At 42.9% G+C, this 16,665-nt stretch overlaps 1 protein-coding gene across 6 annotated transcripts in view; it reads left to right on the forward strand.

Moving 5' to 3' along the window:
• Positions 1-16,665, forward strand: part of ZNF180 (zinc finger protein 180) — a 31,159-nt gene that overhangs the window by 4,243 nt on the left and 10,251 nt on the right. For 4 of the 6 annotated variants that reach the window (XM_067717979.1, XM_067717980.1, XM_067717983.1 and 1 more), the window contains exons 3-4: positions 11,432-11,506; positions 16,193-16,319. In XM_067717979.1, coding sequence (XP_067574080.1) covers positions 11,432-11,506; positions 16,193-16,319 — 202 coding nt within the window. The remainder of the gene's footprint in view (positions 1-11,431; positions 11,507-16,192; positions 16,320-16,665) is intronic. The other 2 variants (XM_067717984.1, XM_067717985.1) reach the window with 1 other exon arrangement.

Consider the following 16,665-nt stretch of genomic DNA (forward strand, 5'->3'; position numbering starts at 1 on the left):
CCTGGTGTGGCGTATCACAGGCTGAGCAGGTTGAGGGCATCTGCATGTGAGGGTGACTCGACGTGGAGTATCATCTCAGACGAGGGCATCCACACGGAGTCCAAGGCCAAGTGACTCGAGAGTGAGTCCCTGAGAAGAGGCCACCTGGCCTGCAGAGCCAGAGCCCAGGCAGGGTGACGAGGGCCCCTTGGCAGAGGCCGGCCCCGTGTGGGGCAGCAGAGCCCAGGTGGGCCAAGGAGAACTGTGCAGGAGAGGCAGTGGCGGTGGAAATGGGAGATTAGTTACTTACAGGGGGGTCAGTCAGATAAACAGATCAAATAAGGGTCATGATGAAACCGCTAGGTGGCGTTTCGCGGGGGCTTCTTGGAGCTCCAGTTCTTTATGTCTCGGCGCAGAAAGAATTCAGCAAGAGGCAAATAAGAGATGAGGAGTGATTTATTAGAACAGGACGCTTGTGAGGCTTACAGATGGGCAGGCAAGAGGGTGCCGTGCCCCCCAAATTTAGTGGGCTACAGTTTTATAATCAAAGGAATAGTGGGGAGGGGGAAAAGACCACTTTCTTCCTCATTCTTGAGTAGGTCTCACGCTTCCATCATCAGTTCTTCCTCCGTGTCGGGCAGGGGAGTTTTCTTGTCCCTACACGGTCAAGCCGGGTCTGTCACGGCGCAGTGGAAATGAGCAAAAAGGCGGTACATGTGCCGAAAATAGTAAATCATCTCAGGTTTTAGTATAATGCCACCTTTTCCTCATATTTTTGTTTTTAGTGCACACAGAGGAGCATGTCCTAGGAATCATTAACTTACTGAGCTCACTGGGCAGGATGTGGGTCTATGCCACCATTGTTTTATTGTTTGGGGGCATGTCTCATGCTTCTGTTGCAAAGCGAGCCCGCTTGGTTTTGTGGCTAAGCAAACCTGTTTTCTTGAGTGATCATTAACTTACAGGGGTCTCCCATACTTCTTTCTTTAGTTACAATCCCCTAGTGGCATTAACTATTTAATTATCTACTTTGTCCCTTTACTCTGTCCTTATCAGTCAGTGGGAGGCAGGGTTCTCGCCATCAGCTGTGGAAAGACAGGACTTTGGAATGAACTTGGTGGTGATCAGTGGAATTGGAGGTATTGGGGTGGCTCCTGGTATATGTAGATGTAGAAATACGTACAGATGTTGTGTGCCTCTGTGTGTGTGTGTGTGTGTGTGTGTGTGTGTGTACACACAGATATACACATATGTATTCCCTGTCTCTGTCCACTGTGAGGGCCTGAGAGCAGTGACATTCTGATACCAGTGTGCACCCCTAGTGCCCAGATCTCAACTTCTAAATATGCCACAGGTTTTATGAGTTTACTGTTAATGGGTATTTAGTGTTCCGTTTGTTGCTGTTATAGGCAGCACTGCTATAAATGTTTTTGATTATGTAAATGATTCCTTGTACACGTACACAAGAGTTTCAGAGAGAGAAGTTAGGCAAATATAAATTTACATAAGTTTGCATTCACATCTTTATCAAAAGTACAGGTAAAATGAGTTTTGCTGTGACCATTGGTATTGTACTTTAAGCCAGTAACTTCAGGTGTTTTCTGGGAATCCTAATGGTCCTTTCACCATCTCCTTCTATGTTATACAACTGAATTAGCAATCCACTCATGATGATTTTTACTTTCCTCAAATATTTATTGATGGACTAACCAATGTAAGGCCCTGTGTGAGGTGCTGGGGAGAAAGATAGGCTCTCACAGACAGAAAGGCTACATAGATAGAAAAAGCAAAAACATCTTCCTTCTTGTATTAGTTATCTCCGGTTGCATCTCTCAAACTTAGCAGCTTAAAGCAACGAACATTTTTTATCTCACACAGTACCTGAGGGTCAGGAATCTGGGAGCAGCGTATCGGGGTGTTTCTGGCACTCGGGGTCCCTGGTGCAGCTGTAGTAAGTTGCTGGCTGGGGCTGCTGCCTTTGGAAGGCTTGCGTGGGTAGGGGATCCACTTGCAAGCTCACTCATGTGGCTGTTGGCAAGAGGCCTCAGTCCCACACCACGTAGACCTCTCCCCGGGGCTGCTCACAACACAGCAGCTGGTTTCTCCCAGAGCAAATGATCTGAGAGAGACGAGAGAGAGAGAGAGAGAGAGAGAGAGAGAGAGAGAGAGAGAGAGAGAGAGGAAGGGGGGGAGGGGAGCGGGAGCTTGCACACAGCCAAGATGGAAGCCACCGTGTCTTTTATCATTTGATCTCAGAATGACACACCATCGCTTCCTCTGTAGTCTGTTGGTCGCACGGACCTACCCTGGTACCAGGTGGGCAAGGACTACATAAGGCTGTGAATACCAGGAGGCGCGGCGGTCACCGGGGGCCACCTTGGAGGCTGGCTTCCACACTTCTCAACTCTGAACGGCCTCTAGTTCATTTTAATCGCTATCAGAAGACGCACGGGTGCTTTGGGCCTGGAGACGGTAAGGAGAGCCCTGGCAGAGAGAGACAACCAGGGAGCCCAAGTCTTGGCTCTGAATGAGGGACACTCAAGGAGAGACTGTATTGGGACATCACCTGAGAGGTTTCAGTGACTTACATACCTGGAGGTAACTCGGCCTTGAGGCGACTCTGAACCCTGCCTGCCTTCAGGGTCCGGCCAAGGTGGTGGCGGAGCCTCGCTTGTTCCCTGTCAGTTTCAGCATCAGAGCCGGGCAGGTTGTTGATGAGTTGGTGACCCCGTGCTGGAGGGTCTGTTCTGTCCATCTGAGGAAAGTTGAGAATTTTCATAGGTAATGGTGTGGGATGGGAGAGAGAACTTTCTTGTGCATGAGAACTAGCAAGACCCTCCGGTCAGGAGGGTCTCTGAGAAAATCAGGCAGGGGAACCTTCAGCTTTTGGTTTGAATAGGGGTTGCTTTTACTCCCTCTCAAATTAGTAATTAAGAAACTCTGTGCCCTCCAAATGGACCCTGTACATCACTTCCCTTGAGCCGAAATGTGAACTCTGCCCTACATCTCCTGTGGGCCATAAGAGAAATTAACACACCAAGGAGGGAAATTCTCCTAGTGCCATGCCTATTAGAGTTAATATCCTGAACCTCCTCACAGATGTAGGAGTTTCCCAAATACAAAGCTTGGAGAATTGAGTTCAGTAATCATTCTGTGATTTGACTGGAAGCTTTTTTTCCCCCAAGAACCACCCCCCGCCCCCTGAGTTAGGTATGTTTGGTCAACTCTGTTTACAGGAGAGCCAGTAGCAAATAGTCCTAGGACTGATTTGGGCAAGGGTTCACTGTGAAGGGGACAGGCCACTCCATGAGGGCTGTGCTTGTCTCTCTTCCTCGGCCCTGGATCACACATGTTTCCACTCATGTCGCAGAGAGAAGGGTTGTTATCTCTTGCCTGTAACTCTTCTCCACGTGGAAGTCAACAGGCTAATTCCTATTCCAATTCTGTAAAGTACACAAAGAAAAAGGAAACTGTTTCTTCATTACATGGAGAGGTGATTGTTGAACAAAAGGGAGACTTTTTAAAATGCTCCAGAAGGACATTATACTAAGTGAAATAAGCCAGACACAGAAAGGCAAATACTGCATGATCTCACTTATGTGTGGAACCTAAAAGAGTCCAACTCATAGAAGCAGAGAGTACAGTGGTGGTTGCCAGGCAGTGGGGGAAATGGGAAGATGTTGGTTAGATGTTGCAAAGGGTCAGTTACGTGGGATGAGTAAGTCCTGGGGAATCTAATGTACAGCATGGTGACTAAAGTTAACAATATTGTATTGTGTCCTCGAAATTTGCTGAGAGTTGATCTTAAGTGTTCTGACCATATGAAAAAACTCGTAACTATGTACAATTTTTATTTGTCAGGTATACCTCAGTAAAGTTGTAGAATAAAATAAATTGTAAATAGTGAAAAAGAATAAAAATAAAAATGCTCCAGAGCACACAGAAGTGGAAGTAAAGGCTTTTCATTCCAGTTATATATCCAAAACCGTGCGCTTATCTCTAGCCTTGTCACATTCAGACCACTCACGCTGTGCTCCTGGTCAGTACTGAGAATACAAAGGTGAAAAATATACAGTTCTTTACAGTTTAGGATTCATGACCCAGGTATAGAGACATGGAATTAATTCGAGGAGAATGATTTTACTGGTACAGTTAGGGTCCAATAAAAACAGCTAAGAAACTAAGGGAAGAAGAGACAAGACTTTGTGCTATCTGGGAACGCTTCATGGAAGAGGTGGCATTTGCTCTGGAGCTTGAATGATCAGATTTTGAGCGATGGGGCCATGGAAAGGGGAGGAGTTCACATCAGGCAATCAGTGTTTGGACCATCTCTGGTGAACTCCATGGACTTCAATGAGTTTACGAAACTTTATTACCATTTATTTCTGTGTGGGTAAAATTGACATGTCACTCCCTTCAAAAGAGTTTAGATAATTGTGTGAGACAGTCTGTGTTGAAGTACTCTGTGTGTTGTTAAACACGCTAGCAAATGATAGGTATTATCTGAAGGAAACCGCAGGAGCTAAGATGTAAATACAGGAGACATTCCTAAAATGGTTGGTAATCCGAAGTGGATAGAAGGAGTGGGTGGGTGTAGGGGTGTGTGTGTGTGTGTGTGTGTGTGTGTATGTGTGTACATACTTTTGAGACAACACGGTTGTTTTGTTTTGTTTCTTTGACCGCACTGTGCAGCATGCAGGATTCTAGTTCCCTGACCAGGGATCGAACCCAGGCCTCCTGCATTGGGAGCGTTGGAGTCTTAACCAGTGGACTGCCAGCGAAGTCCCGACAACATGGTTTTTGAGCATTTAGTTTGAGAGAGTAAGTTGGGGGTAGGTTCTGGAGGCTGATGCTTTTTCTGAGAAGAAAGGGCGCCCAACAGAGGTTTCTTCTAACCAGAGGAGGGACTTGAACTCAGCAAAGACTTGGTGCCTTTGGGGACCAAAGGACAGTGTGAAGGCTCAGGTAGCACATTCCGTGTGGTTGTTTTACTGTCAACACACGTTTGTGAAGTGGCTACCATGTGTCAGTACAGTCGGTCCTCCATATCCTAGGGTTCTGCAGATTCAACCAACCCAGGATCAAAAAAAATTTTTTTAATTCCAAAAAGTTTCAAGAAACAAAACTTGAATTTGTTGCTTGCCTGGCAACCCTTTCCATCACGTTTGCATGGCATTTACATAGCACTGACATTGAATGGGGTATTATAAGTAATCTAGAGATGACTTAAAGTAGACGGGAGGATGTATGTTGGTTATATGCAAGTACTGCGCCATTTTTATATAAGGGACTTGAACATCAGTGGATTTTGGTATCAGTGGGGGTCCTGGAACCCCCCCCCAGGACACTGAGTGATGACTGTGCTGATTGAAGCACAATGAAACCATGGTAAATAGGAGAGAGGAGAGCTCAGCTCTTATGGAACCCACTCTAGTGGAAGTTGGATTTTTTTAAAAAGGTATAAATATATGTGTGATGCAAAGAAATGAAAGCAAAGTGGCGGAATTGACTTACGGGCTGGTGGCAGGGAAGGACATTTGGTGCAGAGAAGACCGTGAGCAGAAGTGATCTCCCTTTTGTTTTCCTTGTGAAAACTTTTAAATCAAAAGATGTTGAGAACAGTTTTGATTAAAGAGAAGGTGCATCCGTATTCCCCAAGTAAAATTGTTTTAGCAGTTGTGGCAGATAAGGAGCATTTTGGGGTTTTGTCTCTACTAGCACCTCCTGAGTTAGAAACATGAAGTCTTTCCGTTCTTGGCTTTGTTTCTTAACTGGTCTTAAATGTTAAAAACAAACAAAAAACGTGAAAGATTATGTAATAATTTAAAATACAGTCCAGTGTTTCTAGGTTTTCCTTTCTTGAGAAACTTCTCATTTCCCAGATAGTTTTAGATTATAGGATGAGTTAACTTCTGGCCCTTAAGTTGTTAGAATTCAACGTCTGCCACTTTTGTAGCAAGAAAAGACAGCTTTGGTGTTGTCACACATTAAGAATGCGATTTCTCTTAGTAACCGAGTTTCCATGATATTTGAGTCCGTTAGCAGTTTGGGGTCAAAACTTGTGGCTCCTTGGGGCTATCTGTAGTTTTGTTGTTGTTATTTTAGCCTTGTGAGTTAGATTTGTATGTTTTTGTTCCTTGGCCTTTGGAGCTATTTTGTAATGCCCAGGCAGCCATGTTAAGGCAGTTTAACCATCCTGGCATTTGTACTCAACAGTAATGCAGGTAATTAGCAGTTAAGCTTTCACATTGGGCCACCTTTACATTGCAACAACTCCAGTTCATTAAATACTCAGCGTTACCCTTAGTACCTGCCCAGGAATTAGGTGTTTTTAGGCTTGGAGAAATCCTTTTCTGACTTTAAGCTAGCTACTTTTCATGACCCTTCCCAATGCAATGGTGAAATTTTATCTAGGTTGATAAGGGAGGGAAATTGGCACACCTGTGAAAAGTACAGTAGTTTATCTCCTTTTAGTTTATGATTGAGACTGAATGATAACTGAGTTATAATCAAGAATCAACAGTAAAATCATCCCTCGATATCCGAGAGGGATTGGTTCCAGGAGTCTCCATGTATACCAACATCCTCAGATGTGGTTACACATTCATGGATTCAACCAACCAAGGGTTGGGTAGTACTGTTCGTACTTATTGAAAGAAATTCACATATAAGTGGACCCGGGCAGTTCAAACCCATGTTGTTCACGGGTCAACTGTACTTATTTCTCAGTGTTTGAAGATTTAAGAAGGAACAAAGTACACAGGCATACGCTGGAGATACTGCGGGTTCGGTTCTAGACCACCGCAGTAAAGTGAATATCGAAATAAAGCGAGTCATGTGAATTTTTTGGTTTCTCTGTGCGTATAAAAGTTACGTTCACGCTATACTGTTGTCTCTTAAGTGTGCCAGAGCATTATGTCTAAAAAATGTACATACCTTAATTTAAAAATACTTATTGCTAAAAAAAATTGCTAACCATCATCTGAGCCTTCAACAAGTCATATCTTGTTGCTGCTGGAGGGTCCTGCCTCACTGCTGGTGGCTGCTGACTGATCAAGGTGGTGGGCGCTGAAGGTTTGGGGAGCTGTGGCAATTTCTTAAAATAAGACAACGATGAAGTTTGCCTCATCCATTAACTCTTTCTTTCTCGAACAGTATTTCTGTGGCATGGAGTGCTGTTTAGTAGCATTTACCCACAGTAGAACTTCCTTCAAAATTGGAGTCAATTCTCTCAAACCCCGCTGCTGCTTTATCAACTACGTTTATGTCATATTCTAAATCCTTTGTTGTCATTTCAGCAATATTCTCAGCATCTTCACTGGGAGTAGATTCCAACTCAGGAAACCACTTCCTCTCCTCATCCATAAGAAACAACTCCTCATTCATTAAAGTTTTTCCATGAGACTGCAGCAATGCAGTCACATCTTCCGGCTCCACTTCTAATTCTAGTTATCTTGCTGTTTTCACTTCATCTGTGGTTACTTCTTCTACTGAAATCTTGAACCCCTCAAAGTCATCCATGAGGGTTAGAATCAGCTTCATCCAAACTCCTGTTAATTAGCAGGAACTCCTGTTAACATTAACTCCTGTTAATGTTGGTATTTTGACCTCTTCCCATGAATCACGAATGTTCTTAATGGCATCTGGAATGGTGAATCCTTCCCAGGATGTTTTCAACTGACTTTCTCCAGATCCACCAGAGGAATCACTATCTATGGCAGCTATAACCTTATGAAATGCATTTCTCAAATAATAAGACTTGACAGTTGAAATGATTCCTTGCTTCATGGGCTGCAGAATGGATGTTGTGCTAGCAGGCATCAAAACATTAATCTCATCGTACATCTCCATCAGAGCTCTCAGGTGAGCAGTAATTTTTTTTTTTTTTTTGCGGTACGCAGGCCTCTCACTGCCGTGGCCTCGCCCGTTGCGGAGCACAGGCTCTGGACGCGCAAGCTCAGCGGCCATGGCTCACGGGCCCAGCCGCTCCGCGGCATGTGGGATCTTCCCAGACTGGGGCACGAACCCGTGTCCCCTGCATCGGCAGGCGGACTCTCAACCACTGGGCCACCAGGGAAGCCCAGCAGTAACATTTTGAAAAGAATCTTTTCTTCTGAGCAATAGGTCTCAACAGCGGGCTTAAACTATTTGGTAAACTATGTTGTAAACAGATGTGCTGTCATCCAAGCTTTGTTCTTCCATTTATAGAGCACAAGTAGAGTAGATTTAACATAATTCTTAAGGGCCCTACGATTTTCAGAATGGTAAATGAGCATTGGCTTTAACTTAGTCACCAGCTGCCTTAGCCCATAACCGGAGAGTCCATCTGTCCTTTGAAGCTCTGAAGCCAGGCATTGACTTTTCCTCTCTAGCTATGAAAGTCCTAGATGGCATCTTCTTCCAACCTAAGGCTGTTTTGTGTACATTGAAACATTGAAAATCTGTTGTTTAGTGTAGGCTTCTTCATGAATTTCTTAGCTAGATCTTCTGGGTAACTTGCTGCAGCTTCTCCATCAGCACTTGCTGCTTCACTTTGCACCTTTAGGTTATGGAGGCGGCTTCTTTCCTTAAGCCTTAGGAACCAACCTCTGCTGGCTTCAGACTTCTCTTCTGCAGCTTCCTCACCTCTCTCAGCCTTCACAGAATTCAGGAGAGTTAGGGCCTTGCTCTGGAGGAGGCTTTCGCTGAAGGGAACGTTGTGGCCGGTTTGCTCTTCTATCCAGACCACTCACACTTTCTCCATATCAGCAATAAAACTGTTTCTCTTTCTTGTCATTCGCGTGTTCACTGGAGTAGCACTTTTCATTTCCTTCAAGAACTTTTCCTTTGCATTCACACCTTGGCTGACTGTTTGGCGCAAGAGGCCTAGCTTTCAGCCCGTCTCAGCTTTCGACCTGCCTTCCTCACTAAGCTTAATCCTTTCTGGCTTTTGATTTAAAGTGAGAGATGTATGTACGACTCTTCTTTTCACTTGACCACTTAGAGGCCATTGTAGGGTTATTAACTGGCCTAATTAAATATTGTTGTGTCTCAGGGAATAAGGAGTCCTGAGGAGAGGGAGAGAGACGGAGGAAGGGCTGGTCAGCGGAGAAGTCAGAATATACACAACATTTATGGGTTAAATTTGCCCTCTTATTTGGACACAGTTTGTGACACCTCAAAACAATTACAATAGTAACATCAAAGATCACTGATCACAGATCACCATGACAAGTATAATAATAATGCAGAAGTTTGAAATATTTTGAGAATTAGCAAACTGTGACACATAGACATGAAGTGGGCAAATGCTGTTGGGAACATGGCACCAATAGACTTGGTATCTGTGAAGTGCAGTAAAGTGCAATGAAATGAGGTATGCCGGGGGAATTCCCTGGCAGTCCAGTGGTTAGGACTGTACCTTCACTGCTGAGGGCGTGGGTTCAATCCCTGGCTGGGGAACTAAGATCCTGCAGGCCGTGGCGAGGCCAAAAAAAAGTATGCCTGTCCTTGAACAGAATGTCATTTGACAGGATGAGTCATTGTACTCAGTAGTAAAAACTTCAGGAAGCCACAAAGAAATTATCTTGTTTCAGAGTGATTTTTCCAAGAGGGAAACATTTGTTGCTGTTTGGTAAATATTGAGTTAAGGAAAAGAAATGTCATTTAAAAATGGATACCATGTTGAAACACAGACTGTGAACCTGTACCTCAATTCTGCTTTTCCAAAATATAACTGCTTTTAATGCTTTTGAGACTGTCCTTCTGGACTTTTCTGGGCATGTTTATATTTTATAAAAATTTATTCATGGTCTATATACGATTCTTAATTTTTTCACTCCACAATATATTGTAGACATCTTCTGTCCTTTATATGCATCAATCCATGCAAATCTATCTTTTCTTCTCTTGGCTGCAAAATAATATTCAGTTATCTGGGTGAAGCATAATTTATTTAACCAGGCACTTACTGATGGACACTTAATCTCCCCTCCCATTTTTGCTATGATAATGTAACTCTTTAATGAGATTTCTTGTACATACATCTAAGTGTTCTTTCTTTCCTTCTTTCTCTTTCTTTTCTTTCTCTCTTTCCTTCCTTCCTTCCCTCCTTCCTTCCTTCCTTCCTTCCTTCCTTCCTTCCGCATGTTTTGCAGGATCTTAGTTCCCCGACCCGGGATTGAACCTGTGCCAGGGCAGTGAAAGTGCTGGGTCCTAACCACTGGACTGCCAGGGAAGTCCCTAAGTGTGCTTTCTGTTATTTCCTAAGGAAATACTATCAAGAAGACTTACTGGATATTACATTTTTAAAATATTGCCATTAAAAAAAACAAAAATAAAAGCAAAGAGTATATGTAAAAATGGATGAAATCTGGATAAAGTCGGTACCTGAGTTAAAAATGTTGAACTGATATCAGTTTCCTGGTTTTGACAATGCACTGTGGTTACGTGTGATAGTATCATTGGGAGAAACTGGGTGAAGGGTACACAGGAACTCTCTGTTCTGTTTTTGTAAATTCTTGTGAGTCTTAAACTATTTCAAAATAAAATGTTATTTTAAGAAATATATTGCCAATCCAGGGAGCTTGTATCAACTTAAACTTCCACTAGGAGTATATGAAGCTCTTGACCCGTGGGCCACCAGGGCAGGAGCCATTAGCAACAGGCCGAAGAAGCAGTCCATGTGGTTGGGATATTGGTTGCATACAGGGGTTTGAGCAGATAAGTAAATATAAATAGGATAATGGGACGCAGAGAAGGAAGGTACAAATATAGAAAGTGGGAAGGCTAGAATTGTTGAATTGTAATTGGAATTATTGCTGTGAATTTAATGGTCTCTAAGGTATAGAGGTGTCATAGAAATAGAGATGTGATTTTGTCTGATTGAAAGAGATGAGCATCTTTTTGTATATTCACTGGCCATTTTATTTCTTCATAGTTGAGTTGCCTGCGCATTTTCCTTTGTCTATGTTTCTTTCTTTCTGATTCGGAGGAAATCTTAACAACATAGATTCTTATTGGTGGTGCCTTTATCGGTGGCACTTTTTGCCAAACATTTTATGAAGTTAATTTGTTGATCTTTGTCTTTATCATTCTTTGATCTTGCTGTATTACGTGTTATTTCCGTACAATTCCGTGATCCAGGAATTCAGGCAGGGATTTAAGCTGGACAGTTCTTTTCTTCTGCATCGTGTCTGGGGTCACTCAGCTCCGTTCAGCTGGTAGCTGGGCTGGTCTGGAAGATGCACAAAGACATCATGCTGTTTCTGATGCCTCTTGCTCCTCCAGATGTCCCCTCTCTCTCTCCACATGCTCAGCTTGAGCTTACCAGTGGGAAGGAGCAGAAGTTTGGTAGGTGGGATGTGTTAAAACAGATGGCCTGTCAAATCCTAGCCAACTCACAGTGGGAGTTTTGAGCCATGGCTTAGCTCCCTGATTATTTTCCTTTTTCTCATCTGCTTTGCCTTCTCAGGACTGTCTCCTTCCTCAGGAGATTATCGTCAAGGTCGAGAGAGACGATGCCGGGTCACTGGCCGTTGCATCCCAGGTGAGTTGGACAGGGCCTCTGTCTTCACCTCGAGAAATGTGCATGGCTGGTGGGTGGCAGAAGCCACATTGAAGTGAACTGGGAAGTGAGTAGAAAATGGGGAAATAGAGATAAGAGTGGGCAACTTTTTACGAAAAGTTGGTTATCTATAAAAGATTGAAGAGAGTGATAATTGCAAGGAAATCTGAGGTTGGGGTTGTTGTCTTTTATCCCCTAAAGGCTTGAAAGGATTTGGCTCGGTTTAAATGGTTGCAGGAAAGAGTAAGTGAAGGAAAAGAAGTTAACGGTCAGGAGAGAGAGGAGATAAAACTATAAAGCAGAACTCACAGATACAGAGAACAAACTAGTGGTTACCAGTGTAGGGGGGTGCAGTAGAGGGGTGGAGGAGTGAGAGGTACAAAGTATTGGGAGTAAGATAGGCTCAAGGATGTATTCTACAATGCGGGGAATAGAGCCAATATGTTGTAATAACTGTAAATGGAAACTAACGTTTCAAAATTGTATAAAAATTAAAAATAATTTTAAAAAGAAGACAAAAGCAATAAAGCAGAGTCCTTGATTAGTGCCAGGGGAATTAATTCAGAGCATATGTGAATGCATTAACTCTATTAGAGGAAGAATGGCTCATATAAGAAAAATGAGGTTGAGGGAATTATCTGAAGGCTTGTGTTTTTCTCTGTGAACAGTCAGGTGAAATTATCTTTTGAGCATGTGGGTGGGACTTGGAATGGAGAGATGTTTGACTAGAGTAGAGAAGACTTAAAATAGTAATTTGGATTATGAGAGACAGGCTGCTCCAGGAGGTATAATAGGGTTGCTGGTCAGTCCGAAAAGCTCATTCTGAGATAGTGACTGTTTTTAAAATTTATTTATTTATCTGTTTATTGGCCGCGCCACACAGCTTGTGGGATCTTAGTTCCTCAACCAGGGATTGAACCCGGGGCCTCGGCAGTGAGAGCACAGAGGGATTCCCGATAGTGACTGTTAATAGTACTCTATTCAGTTGCTTTTGTGGATTTTCTTTCCCTGTGGCATTCCGTAACCTACTTTCCATGGAGAGCAGATCTGACATTCAGATTTGTTTAGTTTTTGTAGCCAGGTATATTCAGTGGAAGCCGCATAGGTCAGGGTAATATTTGAAAGAGAATTTTTGAATATATCAAATAGAAAGATTAAGGTGAGTGATCCACAGGCTCTCACCTGAATAATGAAGATGGGAAAGATAAAAGAGGATGCCAAACAGAAAGGAAAAGACTACAGACTGGAGGATAGTGATAGTAGATATTTTAGAAAAGGCCCCAAACCAGCAGAGAATGAGAGGAGTAAAGGGAGTGATTAAGCAAGTAAAGTGGAGAATTCTGATGTCGTAATGAAAGAGTGAGCGCTTCTGGGTGTGCGACTTGAGAGGTGGAGTACTTTATGGTGATTTCAAGATCTGGGGTCTCACACTAAGAATGAGGGGCTGGGAGTTGGGCTGGCCATATGAGTTGATGACTGAGAACATAGTTTGTGATGTTAGGGAAACTTGAGGTTGCATCCCAGTCACTAACCTTAGGCCTACGTGTTAATTTCTCCGACCTTCTAGCTCTTCATCTGAAAAATGTTGCTGCTAATGGTATTTTCTCACAAGGGGCCTTGTGAGAATTAAGTGAGTGATAATTTATGCAACATGCTTAGCACACTGCCTGATACCACATAGTAAGTGCTTCATGAAAGTCAGTTATTTTTATATTATTACCAGAGAACTCTACACGTGGATGCTATAGACTGCGCAAGACGAGACAGTACACGTTCTTGAATTAGCGGATAAATCCTGGGTATTATAAATCTTCAGTGGTTGGGGGCATGGGTGGTGTTCAAGAAGTTGGTACAACAAAGCTCCAAGAAGTGAGGTAAATGGCATGAATTTCAGGGTAACTGGGAGCACACACACCCTCCTCCCCCTCTGATGCTGAGACCCCTGGGATGGGAGAGCACGACCACCCTGAGCCTGTGAGGACTTCAGAGGAGGGAGTCCTCAGGGGGGAAGTGTAGGTTTCTATTAACACAGGGATGTAGAGAGAATATTTGGTGAAGATGTAGGATTTCTTTTTTTTTTTTTTTTTTTTTTGCTGTGCTGGGTCTTTGTTGCTGCATGCGGGCTTTCTGTAGTTGCGGTGTGCGGGCTTCTCATTGAGGTGACTTCTATTGTTGTGGAGCATGGGCTCTAGGTGTGTGGGCTTCAGTAGTTGCAGCGCGTGGGCCCTAGAGCGTGTGGGCTTCAGTAGTTGTGGTGCATGGGGTCAGTAGTTGTGGCTCGTGGGCTCTAGAGAGCAGGCTCAGTAGTTGTGGCGCACGGGCTTAGTTGCTCCACAGCATGTGGGATCTTCCGGGACCAGGGCTCGAACCCACGTCCCCTGCATTGGCAGGCGGATTCTTAACCACTGCGCCACCAGGGAAATTCTGGATTTCATTATTATAGAAGAAGAGTTCCCAAGGGCACAGTTGAAGGGTTTGGGAAGAAATTTTGAGGACTTGGGTGTAGGGGACAGGTGAGAGGAAGAATAGAATAAGAGGGATAGAAGTTCAGAAACAGCCAGTATCCACACGCTGAAGGACCTTTTCAAATGGGTATGTGATGGGCCTTGTGAGATTCAGGTGAGAGGAAAGGATTTCCGTCAGAATTTGAACCAGGATTATTTTGATATATTACAGAGTCTACTGATATACTGTTGATTCACTTACTGAAATAATTTACCAAATATATAATTAGTCTATACTATACACCAACACTGTACTAAGCTCTGGAGTTACTGCCCTCATGGATTACAGCCTAGTGACAAAGATGACCATTATGCAAGTGATAAGAAAGCATCGTGAGTCTTATGATAGAAATTCCTGGAGCTTTGAGAACATATAGCCTGGGGTGCAGTGGGGGGTGCTAATCTAGTCTAGTATTGTTTATTTAACATTTGAAGAAGTTTGATATTAAAGGGACCTACATTAAACAGTGAAGGGGAGTGTTTATTAAAAGGAAGCATGTATTGGAGGTTGAAAAACAGTACGTATAGATCCATGTTCAACACGGGGCAGTTTGCAAGTGATATTTCTTTTCTTTTCTTTTTTTTAAGTATTAGATCTATGTTTTTATTAAGATCTTAAAAAAAATATGACCTGAAAGAATAACACATATATTTGTAGGTTCTTCTGGCTGAACGTTCTGTTTCTTTAAACTGCTGCTTAAAAATATTTACCTAATTGTTATTACCTATAAACAACATTGTGGTTCTGATTATTTTCTTTGACTCAGTTCATCCTTGTAAGATCTTCAATCCTGAAGAAATGGCACAAAACGAATAATGAGAAATAACAAATGATATTTCTGAATCCCATTTTGGGGTAACTGTGAAAACCTTTGAGATTTTAGTGAAATTTATGGGCCACAACTTAGAAAAAGGTACAGCAGCATTTTGCATGGAGTTTCTTGGGATTCAGGGACTTCGTGTCCTATGCATGAACCACAGCTTAAGAACACCCCATTTATTTAAAAAGCCTTGGCAAGTGGCATTTGACTTCTGTGGTTTTTGCTGCCTTTGGGTAAGGACAGATCACCTCCAGCACTTTTTTGGAACAAAATTCCTGCCCAAAAATCTTAGAAGGAGGTTCTTTCCTGCTTAGAGGAGGCAGTCCAAGAGACCCCTTTTACATGGCAGTAATGACAGGCCCTATGGTGCAGCTCATAGTGTGGACAAAATAGAAATGTTTTCTGAAGACTTAAGAATTGAGGATAAAGGTTTCATTGGCTGTCACTTATTTTTTGAGGCTCCTCAAACCTAATCATCCTGATAATCATTCCCAGCCTTTGTTTCTTTTAGTAAACTCTGGTAATGGCTTTTTATATATCATTACAATTAATTCACTCAACAGCACAATGAATTGGGTATCATTAAGCCTAATAAATAGAAGTAGTATAAACTCACCATTAATAGATGATCAGATTAGATATTTTTTTAAAAAAAATTCAGACATAGGCTCTTAATAGATAAGAAAACCCACGTCTCTTTTCCATATCCAGTGCTCTAAACCTGTACATACTACCTTTCATTAAGGCCCACATTTCATTTTCTGTCTCAAGCATCAGTAAAGCCTGTGTGCCAAATCTGGCCCGTCACCTGTTTTTTGAAAATAAAGTTTTATTGTAATACAGCCACATCCATTTGTTCATGTATTTTCTGTGGCTGCTTTCTTGCTATAGCAGCAGAGCTGAGTAGTTGTAATAGATAGAGACTGTATGGCTTGCCAAGCCTAAAATATTTGCTCTCTGACCTTTGAGAGAAAAAGTTTGCTGACCCTGTTCTGTTAGTTTCTCAGGAATTTGGAGGGAATTCCTAAGTAGGAATTCTATATTCACCAATGCAAAAATCAGAATAAGCATTTTCTTTAAGGTCAACAAGAGAGAAAACAGTTTACGTCAGTTCTTAGCTGGTGTTCTTCTTTGGGGTTATATAAATAGGTCCAGCATCCAAAACCCAAAGGGGCTCACCTAGAAGGTACCTGTATCCCTTGACTAGAATCCTTTGAACGTTGATCATCTCAGGACAATTTCCAGGCCATCAGGTTTTCTTTCTTCCACCTGTCAAACTTTTCCTCTGTGAACATTGGAAGGAAATGATACCCCACTGAGCAGGAATGTGTGTCCTGTTTTAGGAAGGAGTGAACTTCCATAGAGTGACTGTGGACTTCACTCAGGAGGAAGAAGGCACTTTGAACCCTGCCCGGAGGACCCTGGACAGAGATGTGATCCTGGAGAACCGCAGGCACCTAGTCTCTTGGGGTAAGAGTACAGTCCTCTTTAATGAAGTCTATGTATTGAAATGATTTCTCATTTCCATTGATCAAGAGCTAGGGAATTCAGAGGCCAGAATGATTTTGGCCACACATAGATTGCATTTGTGCTTTTTATTCCCCAGTGAAGATTTAGTTTTAATTTGTAGGGTAGCAAAGGTACAGATTCTTGGGTTTGAGCTTATGCAGTCTTCTTGGCTCCTAAAGGCCAAGGACTGGGACCAAATTCTGCAGTGATTTTCTTTTGTCCCCAGCCCAAATACCCAAAGTCCTGTGTCTTTCCCTATCGGCTTTTCAAACCAGATGCAGTCTCCTAGTTGGAACAAGGGGATAAG

Source organism: Pseudorca crassidens, chromosome 20 (assembly GCF_039906515.1).
Source record: "Pseudorca crassidens isolate mPseCra1 chromosome 20, mPseCra1.hap1, whole genome shotgun sequence".
NCBI classification, from domain to species: Eukaryota; Metazoa; Chordata; class Mammalia; order Artiodactyla; family Delphinidae; genus Pseudorca; species Pseudorca crassidens.